A 12,106-nucleotide genomic window follows, 5' to 3' on the forward strand; every position below is an offset into this window, starting at 1 on the left:
CCGTTATTAAGACAATAAATGATATAAATTGATTCGAATGTTGATGATCCAGCTACTTAACGTCGTAGCAAAGCTTCTAGAATTGTGGTACTTACAGTGTGAGGAAATTTTGACATTTTGTAAAGTGCAAGTGCAACCCTATAGTACTAGTAGTGGTAACATGGGTTCTAGACCTAACTAATAGACGTTGTATAACAGGCTAGCCCATGTAATTGTATCTTCCAACTGTTACGTTAAAATCATAACACAACGCCAGTTTTACCACAAAAGTAAAATTGAAGATCTAGTATTGATTGTTCTAAATCCAACTGTCTTTAAATTTTGTGCAAAATACCAGGTAACCAATAACACAAATTGTCATTTGCTGCATCAAGGAGGCCTAGGCTGTGGTCATAAGAAGAAATTTGGCAATAGTATAGGCCCACAGGCACTCGTAACGTTGTGTATGTTTAGTGTTTTGAACGAATCGTGTCAACATTCTTTGATTTCTGTCATCTTTTGGAAAAGCGTGCAGGTGAAATCCGCCTTTACGTGTGGTGGAGCAACCTGCATCCACACATCGGCTCGGCATATTGAACAGTTACGAGATAAATTTACGTGAAAAAATTCCAAACAACAAATCTCCATTACTACAGAGCACTGCATCAGTGTAATATTGTGTTTTCACAGACGTTTAAAAATGAAAAAAAAAACGTCCCGGAAGTGAGCTGCGTTCCTCGACTGGCGTCACGCCGCATTACCGTATATACAACAATGTTTAGAAAGTGTTATTACCCTCGAATTTTTGATCGTTTATTCCTCGAGGATGCATGTTTCGTTTGACCCATTATGGGTATCATTGGAAAGCTACTAGTGTATAAAAAACGATGATTCATATAAATCTGTCCATTCCTCCCCCTCTTTAAAAATAACCTTCCTGTTGTGGCCTGTTGTAAGACATTCATAATTAACTAAAAATATAAGAATACTGCAAAACGGATCCAAATAGCAAAAACTTCTGGGAAAAGTAACCGAAAATTAACGTTGATAAAGTAACTGTTGATGTCGGTCTGGTGAAGGTCACCTAGAACAATAAGAATTTCATAGTTCTTGGAATTGATCCTACTATGAGAAAACTGCCTTGGCTAGTGGCTTCATTATATGAATGAGGTCATTTAAGGGACCTGTTCACGAGAAACGGACTAAATTTAGTTGATAGAGTCAAAGTTGTAGTATTGTTCGCATCTGGCAAAACAGTTACCCTGTAGAAAGAATGCATCAGTGTATTTGTTCAATGACCATGAAATACCTTTCAGCTAACCGTAACTTTCCTTTCAACCCTTTATATACTTTTACAGACTACGTATATACCATATACTAATTAGTAGTATATGCTATGTGTTACGTTAGACTTTTCTACATTAAAAATTTCTTGAAAGTCTCATCGAATGAAGAAAGATTGCCAGATATCAGCGGCCAAATAAATTACAATGGCTCATCAGTCGACCAATGTTAGTATGGACGATTTGAGGATCGATGGTATGGAGATTCCCTACAACCATGCTGCCAAAGTATTAATATATAGTAACTACGTTGTTGCGGCCTTAGGGATCCCAGGTAACACACTTGTCATTCTTGCCGTTGTCTTGTCCAAACGAGTTCGGAATATTTCTACTGCCTTTATAGTCAACTTGGCTATAGCTGATCTACTCACGTGTTGTGTAGCGCCGATAATTGCCTTGGTTCAAGATTACGTTTATTACGACTCGATTCTGGAACCAGTTTGTCAGGCCATTCTTGTCGTGGTACACTCTTGCATTGGTGCGAGTATATACACTTTAGCTGCGATCGCCGTCAACCGTTTCTTTGTGATAATTTCTTCCAGACAACTATATGAAGAGATATATCAGTCCAAATACGTCGCCGTACAGATCGTCGTTATCTGGATTATCCCGATATCGGTAGCAGCGCTGCCTTCATTCGTCTTTGGCATTGGACAGCAGGGGTACGATTTCGTTCTTCATACATGTGCTCCAGTAAAGGACCATCCGACTACCGTCGTTTTTAACGATATTCTGACTTTCGTACTCTATCCAATTCCATTGACGACGATCATTTTCTGCTACGTTGGAATCCTGGTAAAAGTTATAATTCACAATAGGAAACTTGCTGAGCATGGTGTAACTAGAACCTCCGGGAATCCATCGAATGAAAATAAACAAACTAGGTAAATATGAATTATTTTAACTGAATGTTTATGAAGGAATATGTCTTTTCTTTAACGCATTTTCAAATTATTATCCCCAGAATAATAGTACAGAATAATGGCACGATATCTTTGATTTTTGTTAGTGTCTATCCGCTTAAATTACTTAGACCGTTCCACGTCGATTTCTTTGTCATTATAAAGTGCTGTGAACAGACGGTTGTGCAGGTGAGAGGTACATTATTTCTGATCGACACAACTCATAAACGGTCACATCACGGAAGTATCACGTTGAAGATTAATAGGTTCTAACTCGAAAATTCGTTCTTATATCGTTGCCTCCGCTTTATCTTGGTTATATGTCATGGACCATTTGTCAAAGGTGTGAATATGGAGGGAAAATACGAAACTGCTTGGGACCACAGTAAAATATTGAAATGCACTGTTATCGACCAGACGACGCGACGCTGGGCGGTAAATACGACGATGGGAATATGCGAAAACTATAGCATAATATTTGCCGATATATATAAAGTCTAAATGTGCACGACAAGTGTCGGGTCAGGAAAAAGCCGTGCAGATCACAATCAATCGTGACGTACTCCTGACGATGATCACACAGTCACAGTCTCGCTGTATAAGGGGACTGGGATTGAGAGCAGATCAATCGTGTCGTTGTTTGGTTTGCATGTCCAGGTTCTTTTTTGGTTTGCGTTTGTTGAAAAAGTACAAACAGCTGTATTTTCTTCTTGTGGCCACCATTGCTTGGTCTCGCACAGCCTCCCCCCCCCCCCCTCACCCACTTCTCTGTCTCACGCACAGACGGAAATACATAGTGACTGAGTAAGCGTATAAGCAGTATGTTCATTATAAAACAGCAAAGAACGTGTTGTATAAATACAGCTAACTAAAAATACTAAACATAAGGCCTACATAAAATATTAATCAATAAAACAGATTTAATACCGCTTTTAAGAGCGAATAGAAAGTATACTAATTTGATTAGGTCCATTATAAACTCATTTTAATTAAAATACTAGAGTCTAATTTGTAAAACAATTGTCATTAAATGTTGTATTTATTGCATTTTCCATATCATTTCAGTGTTTCAGTTCTTCGGGTAATTTCTTTTAGAAGAGTTACTCCCAACTGTGGTTTTATAACATTCTTTCGCAATTGCGAGTATATATTTTTCGCATTCTGATCAATATTTCCTTGAGAAAAAAACAACAACATTAGTTTCCTTACCAAAAAGAGTGTCAAAACAAACTTTTTTTTCGATGCTACTAAACTGATACTGCAGTACCTGGACAACACAGTCGACTTGGGAACGAATAACCTAATGACGAAAAAAATCAAATCTAACTTTATATTTGCTCTTTACATCTAATTTATGCTTATATGATAGGATTTTGGAAATTAATTGTCAAAATGATAATGTGAATAATTTCATCTACAAGGATGAAGCATTTAAGACACAGAGTACAATCATTTTTAGAAATATGTATACATTATGCGAATCGCAATTGAAAATAACTGGGAGAGAAGTACCAGTTCCTGAAGCCAGATCAGTACAATTCGGGTAAGAGCGGGCAAGGGTAACAATCTTTTTTATGTACTTACAATCATTATATTTGAATTCTAGTCAAATGAAATTACAGACGGGGTTTTCTTCTAAATCGAATATTAAAATTGGCGTTCCTCAAGGGGGTCCTCTATCGGCTCTACTTTTCACCATTTACATGGATGAGATACGCTCAAGTTCCAAATGCAATGTAATTAAGTATGCAGATGATACTGCTGTTTCCTGCAGAATCAGTAAAAGCACACACAGTAAAGATCAAGACGATTATCAGTACTTTATTTCTAGAATTGTTACCTTATTTGAGCAGAAGAATCTTGTTTTTAAATCAAAGAAATCTTGTTTGAAAATATAGATGTTAAGCACAAAGGTTTAATGAATGTTAAAGTACAGAGAACTATAATTCAGGGCTCGTGCTTTGAACGTACCTCTTGTACTATATATCTAGGAGGGTGCATACACGATAAGTTAACTTTTACAAATCATATCTCGAAAATGGTAGCTAAAGTATATTATATTGTTTCGACATTAGCATTCACTGTCCCATACTTTTCCAGTGATACAATAGAAAGGGTGTTCGCGGCGTCTGTCTTGCTCATCCTTGTATATGCGGTTCCAGTTTGGTATCATTTTGTACACGTTGAAGATATGAGAAGAATAAGAAGTTTCCCTAAATTTTGCTACAAAATTTCAGGCTTAATTATGAGAATCTTGTATATAGAGTCAATGAATCTGCTAGGAATGAATTTGTAAGATTTGTCAAAAATATTCAAACTACTAACGAACACCCTCTACATTCCAAGCTCAACTCTCTGTGCAATAAAAGAAATTATAATTTGAGAAATCCAAATATCACGCCATTTTTTAGAATTATACTCTTTAAGGACCCATTTATTTACAGAATAGCCCTTTTTGTACAAAGCTGCTCCTTTATTGATCAGATCCTTTATTGTAACTATTTGATGATGTTTTAGAATTTTTACTCTTTAAGAACTCGTTAATTTCAGAGCAGCCCCTTTTTGTAAACTGGTAAAGACAGCTTCTTAGATCCTTTGTTGTAGCTTTTTGATAATTTTGATAACTTTTGTAACGCTTTTTATCGTTCATTATTATCTTAATCTCAAAAACTTTTATATGTCTTAACCTGTAGTTTTGATGTTCTGTATATTGTTATAGATTTATCCTATTTATAAATTTCTCTGTAAATTTATACTGGAATAAAGAAATGAATAAGAATGAATACATATGTGTGATTGCGTGTGTTTAAGATTGTCTGTATTGTGCAATAGCGCAACAATCACCTTATTTTTTTCAGTGATTCATAAATACGATATACGAAATCCCTTCAACAACAAATATGATTCATTTTAAGTATTCTCTCTTTTTCAGGCATGAGATGGAAACAGAAAACACAGGCAGAAAGAAGTCGAGCTCTGTACGATTCACAACCATAGAGATACAGATTACAAAGAATCTATTCATCATTTTTCTCGCTTACATACTCTGCCTGACACCTCAATCCGCGTGTACGTTTTTCTCTTGCCGAATCGATGAGAATTATACGCGACACGTGGTTTTGTACAACAGTGTGGTCAACCCAGTCATCTATGGGTTAAAACATCCTCTCTTTAGACAAGTTTTCGTTTGTATCTTGAGGTGCCGTCGAGTTCCCGAACCGTCTTCGTTCCTTACAGCGTTGATGAGGAGATTCGAGAGATATTGACATATGCACAATATGCACATGCATCAAGGGTCGTTATATTCTTCTTGTGTGCAATGTGCTATGTATATATTATCTATAGGATCACACCGTGTGCTGCTGCAGATGACCCACTCCATCATATTTAGTTGGGTGTTAGTGCTTGGTCAGACAGCATACTGGTAGAACGAGTACAATATCATGAGAACCGTGAGTACAAGTAGAATATATGTTGATATGAGTATGAGCACAAGAAGAATATCTGTTGGTATGAGTACATGTAGAATATATGTTGGTATGAATGCGAGTACAAGTAGTATGTTCCTTGGTATGAGTATATGTATACACGGTTCTTAGCAAGAGCAGGAGGGATGTTACATTAGTTCCTATACTACTTTGGAAGATGTCCCGAATATGAGCGCGCCGGGTACAAATCCGCAACTGACAAGGTAGGAGTACATGAAACTGTCATCGAATATGAATACCATTATATGAACTCGCTTCAAGTCTGATAGACAGCATGGTCACGGTTACATCACTACACAGTGTTACCATATTCTAAATCGCTTGTGTGAAAATCTCATATAAATGCAATGTTTTTGTCGGTGCTGTTCAATGCAATTGTATGCAACTTTACCGATGTACAATAGACGAAATTTCAGATTCCCAGCAAATAAAAACTTAAAAACAAAAGAATCCAATTAACTTTGAGTTTGAACCGTAAATAGCTGTATCCTTTGTGACAAAGTTTGTCACGAAAAGCTTTTGAATTCTTGTTTAGCCTCCTTTTTCATTTGAAATATTCTTTGTTCATCATACCGTGACACTTTTGAAAGATTCTACATTACCCTTGGGGTGTTCTGAGGAATAAAGAAGTTTTAGATTCTACACGCTTTAGAATAACACAAAATATCTTTCATTTGATACTTTTTATTTGCAATTTTTTCTCAGTGACGTGTTGTGAAGTTTAGTAGATAACACGGTATATCGACAATTTCACATTTTTTAAATCAAACTGTTAAGCAAGTTCAAGGTGAATGTGAAGTTAGTGGGACTTAACAAGTCAACGAATACAGTATCATTAAGTTGATATATTATCAAGTCAAGGGTTAACTATTTTGCTCCATGGAGTGCGGTAGCGCAACAACTCAAGATATCATGAGCTAGTGTAACTTGAAGGCTCGATAAAATGCTTTGTTGTTTTCGATGAAATCGTAACCTTTGAAGTCATGCAGGCGGATGAGTGAATGTATGTGTGTGCGTGGAGGTGTGCGTGGGTGCGCAGGCGCGTGTGTGCGTGTGTATGTGTGGCGCCTTGCTTGTAAACACGATATCACAAGAAGGGAAGTTTGGACCAATCTCATATTTCTTGTGTTAGAGTACCTCATTAGGTAGAAGAAACCTATTGTTTTGGTGGGGTTCAAAGGTCATTTGGGGTCACCAGGGGTAAAATTGTGACAACATTTTTCCATAATCTACCGTATCTCCCACCGACCAGCCTATTACTTAACATGTGCGTTACGCCTCATAAGAGCAGGAGAGGCTGTTGGCAAATGGAAAGTAGCTTATGGGCATCAGTAGAATTGAATCAAAACTCACGAACAAACTTCCATAGGCTATAGTGTGTCGCTTCGCTGCATACTTTTGCTACAAACATTGTGTTCAAAAAGGTGTACTCGTTGTACATACAGCGTTGCTATTGAAACGAACGATATCACTGAATCATCGATATTAAATATTTGCCTCCGTTGTTATAATTTTCCGTCGTATTTCGCAAATGTCGAGATTCAGTGCCAAATGAAAACTTCATGTTTGGATGTAGTTACGTTATGGAAATGTCTACGTGCCGTTTACGAAATTACTGTTGCCTATAGAGTTTATCAATGAACGATCTCAATGCAAATTAACTGTAAAATAACAATTTCGTAGAGGAAACGGTTTGGGCTTACGAAGTTTGTAATATGTTTTAAAGGCATTCATAAATATGTAGTGTTCAAATATTAATTTCTCAACCTTGCAATTTAAAAATATTAACCGTCGATATCGCGACGGCTTGGTTTGGCACAGACAACCCCTGCACAGTAGAGTATATGCAGGTACACTACTAACAATAAGCATTGTTAAAAATGTTACGTGTCAGAATACCATTACACTTAACTTGGCCAAACATCTTCAAAATTACTTCTTAAGGCCTTTCCTACATGCCATCAGTCATAATTCGCAAAATATACAACAATTTAAGGAGTTTTGAGACAACCTTGATATTATTGCTGCTAGGATTTTTAGCTAAGATTTCACCAAACACCATTTGCGATTGGAAGATAGATCTGATAGATTTGATTTTCATTGCGTAAAAGATCGCTTTGATTTATGCAGTGTAAGGGAGTAATGGCGAGATTTTTCACGCACCAATCTGCAGCTAAAAGACAAGGTTAATAACTTGGGAAATGTACGAATACCTACTGTAGCTGCCTATTCATGATTCTGTGATTGATGATTCTGTATGTGACATGTTTTACTTTGTTCATCACTCAGTTTAAATTTCATACTGCACAGAAACTTATTATTATCCATGTGCAATTACGAAGCACACCATGTATCTGCACACGTAACCTTTGTTCCCTGATGTTGTAGATCTGTACTTCGGAGACTTCAACATCAATCATAGTACCGAGTGAATTTTGCGTTTTCTCGATCATATTTTTAGTCACGGTCCCCAAATCGCGAGTAAATGTAAGCGGGCAAAGAATTTCGTCGAGTTGGCAACTCGAGAAAAATACACGAAACTGATGTGAAGTCTAGGTAAGCTAACAGAGTTAGTCTGAATTTCGTCTCCTACTTACTTACATGGTATTCCAAGAGTTGTATAGTGGTTAGTTTGCAAATGAAATATAATAATTGAGTAGTCTCTGATAAGGATTAAGGCCGATTTAATCATTTGTACTATGTTTGCCACTTAATTGATGCGTAACAATAACAACGGCATGTATGCTGTAGCAGATATTGCTACCCGCCGGCTCCGTGATCGCGAAACAAGCGGCGCATTTCGAACCTCGGACAAAACTAGCACCTTCGACGCAGGCTCAGACCAAGTGCCGCAGAGGTTCCGAGCTGCTATGTTGGTAAGCCAGTTCGCCCCTGAACAACAATTACAGAAAGATGGAGGACATAATGTTTGTATGCACCATTATGTAATTATTTCTTTAAACTCTATTTCATTGAGGATGACTCGGTAAACCAGAGCTTATCTTCCACGAGGCCTTCAGTTACAAAGACAAAGACAAATACAAATTATTATAGTAAAATCAAACAATGAAATAAAATAAAATTGAAGACTGGCAGATTCACAAATAAAAGACTAAATGAAAGGGTAAAACAAGAACAGGTAGATATACAGACAATAAGAGGAGTGGAAGAATAAACAACAGTAAATTTAAAACATACAAAAGGAAAGGAAAACAACGAAAATAAACAAAGCCCTGCAGCATAGTAATATATGAAAGGAGCATAGGAATGTAATGTTATGATAACTCTACTATATAGATTCTTATATTGCTCATGTAGATAAATATTGATTAAATGTAAGGCTGTAGAAAACGTTAAAAACAATTTAAATAAGGAACTTCTCTGATACTTTAAGGTAAAATGTTCCACTGTGTTGCCTCAAGGTTTTCTATATGAAATTCTATTCTTCCACATATATAAAGCTGACGTTGACGCAGACCTTACGCTATGATTATAGATAGAACTTGTAATAAAAGTTAACATATCTTTCATGTATGAACGGGTGTAACCATTGAGGGATTGTAATACCATCTAAAACCTTTTGTATTTTACGCGTTTGTCAAATGTTTTCCATACAAATTTGTCGAATAGGTCAGTAGATCTATCGTCATATGATGCATCTTGTATGATTCTAGCAGCACTCTTTTAAAGTGTCTCTATTCTGTTCATATTTTGTTGAGAACATGATGCCCATATCATGTTACAATAATCGACGAAACGTACAATGTACCCATTAAATATAGTACTCTTGTAGGAAGTTCAATGAATTTTGTTTTTCTTCTTAATAAAGCTATACTACTACTGACAATATACAATCATAATCAACTTGTTTTTACCAAGTCAAATTAGAGTCTATACTTTAGCCCCTAGTAGTTTCTCTAATTGAGTATTCTCCAGCCGACTTCCATTCGTGTACATATTTAAGACGTTTTCATAATATATGGGTATTTTCCATCTGCTTTTAACAAACGTTTTATTTTGTCGGAGTTGATGATTTAAAAGTGAGCTGTTCTGTGCTTTTACCGTTTACATGAACAGTTGTGTCATCGGCATATACATATCAGCAGAACAGTGGGATAGACATAAATCAGAATCATTAATGTAAATGGGAAACATTAAAGGACCAATAACTAATCCCTAAGGAACACTACTGCACATTGGCATGTGATTTGAGTATGTCCCATGACAGACACACATGGTTTTTTATTGGTTAAATACGAATGGAACCACCGGGTATAAGAAAAGGTGTTCCTTGTTTAATTTTTGCAGTAAAATGTCATAATCAACGAGATCGAATGCTCTTATAAGATATAATAAACTGGATCCTACCATGTTCCCTTCGTCAATAACTTTCATCCATTTATCTACCATTTTTAGCATCGCCGTTTCGCATGAGTGATAAGCCCTAAAACCAGATTATGCTACGCTTAGAATATGATATGTTTCAATATATTTATATAAGGCTTTATGTAAATGTTTTTCCAGAATTTTGGATACAACGGGTAATATGGAAATAGATCTATAATTGCTCATATCGAGAAGCGATTTTTATAAATTGGCTAATTTCAAGCTGGATGAAATAGAAATAGCATTTTGAAAATAATTCCTGTTATAATGTCGAACAATAGCTGATATTTTGTTTCTCCAGAACCGATATACCTCTGGTTCTGTTTTCTTTGCATATTTGTTTTCTTAATCGCTGATTCTATTTCTTCATTAAACCATTCTGTCTGGTTGGAATGTTCATTTAACTTTATGGCTATTTTTTGGTGCGTGTATATTGACTGTGCTTATTAACAATGCTGCGAGGGCCTCATCTTGGTCATTTTCTAGAAAAACGTTCTTCCAGTTGCAGCAACTAAGATCTCGTAGAAAAGCTTCTTTGTTAATGTAATTAACATTTCGGCACGTCATGAGGATGTGATTATTATTAGTTTATTACGTTCACGTTTTTGTTCATACCGGCAAGTAAAATAAACAGGTAAATGATTCTTATTTGAGGAACATTAATATTATCAATTATCTCCTTGTTTGTAGTTTAGACATGATCTGTTAAGGTGGTAGAATTTTCCGTCCATTTAGTTGGGCACTTTACAAGTTGATTCAGACTAAAATGACAAAACATTATTCCAACTGGTGTTATTTCCATTTCACATGTAAATATTGAAGTCACGTAGAATAACTGTATCTTTTCAATCTGTGTACGAGTTTATCCTGTCAATGTTTGCACTAGGTGGTCGGTAAGTTACACATAACAGTATGCTCTTTCAGTTAGGTGGCTTAGTTAAAGCCTCCGGTTGCGTTTACAACTTAGTCTCTTAACCTCTTAAAAGAAAGATCAGTAACATGTGCATTCTTGTCCATGCATGCAGAACATTTTTATGTAAACTGCATACGGCTAATTACCAATAAATCGGGCATAAAATCACTTAAGGTTTCGAATCACATCCGTACTTTTGTCTGGTTTATTTTTGATTGTCGTAATGTTTGAAAGAATTTGCTGTCGTCATCGATTAGTTGTTAGGGGACGAAAAAAGAAGGATTAACCGTCCTCCATACTATCAGCCAATGGAACTTACTCGGCTGACCTATACAGTTGTCGGTCGTGATATTTTATAGGTCGTTTTGTTTTGTCACATTGGTCTATACTGGAAGACAAGTTACTAATACTAAAGAAAACGGCATGGTGGAAATGACTAATCATTTAGACCAGAACACCATAAATCTCGGCTTTATTGCAGGGAACCAGGATAACTGAATACCCAGTTCGTGTCGTAATATATGAACATATGCGTATACTTGGCGAGGACAACCTTTCTTCGGCTACTTCTGCAGCTAGCTACACATGAGTAAGTCTCTAAATTCATGAAATACGGGAGTAAATAGAGACACTCACTCACGCAAACGAGGCTGCAGAGAAACTTCCCTTACCGTTAATTTATTGAGGTAAACGAGGCACAGTATGCACAAAAGTACACGTGCAACGAGTTTTCACAACTTGACCTAAATAAGAAATATGTACTCATGTCTCAGGTAGAGGTCCACGAAACGTTTATTAAGAGGCAAGGAACGGAAGAGGAAGAGAAAGCAACTAGACGAAAATAAGTCCATATAGTTGTATTTATATTACAGAGGATGTTGTTGGGCGACAGATGGCAGACGTTATGCCCAAAATGTTTGACTTTGGTGGTTCTAACGTTTCGATTTTCAGTTTTTGTGATGAAAAAGTTTCCTTTGTTGAGAAATTATGGCAACTTTCAAAAGAAGATGACCTGTTATCGAAAAGTAATATAATAGTGCCGTTTTGTTAAAAAAACATTCAAATATGGAACTTGCAACTTGCAGTACAGAAGGC

The 12,106-nt window shown here is 36.3% G+C and overlaps 1 protein-coding gene across 1 annotated transcript; it reads left to right on the forward strand.

Moving 5' to 3' along the window:
- The first annotated feature begins 1,385 nt into the window (after positions 1-1,385).
- On the forward strand, positions 1,386-11,459 carry LOC139974111 (G-protein coupled receptor moody-like). The gene is made up of 2 exons (XM_071981036.1): positions 1,386-2,206; positions 5,157-11,459. Exons 1-2 carry the CDS (start codon positions 1,470-1,472, stop codon positions 5,488-5,490), a joined length of 1,071 nt encoding a protein of 356 aa, XP_071837137.1. The 5' UTR covers positions 1,386-1,469; the 3' UTR covers positions 5,491-11,459.
- The last annotated feature ends 647 nt before the right edge of the window (positions 11,460-12,106 follow it).

Source organism: Apostichopus japonicus, chromosome 9 (genome assembly GCF_037975245.1).
Source record: "Apostichopus japonicus isolate 1M-3 chromosome 9, ASM3797524v1, whole genome shotgun sequence".
Classification (NCBI taxonomy): domain Eukaryota; kingdom Metazoa; phylum Echinodermata; class Holothuroidea; order Aspidochirotida; family Stichopodidae; genus Apostichopus; species Apostichopus japonicus.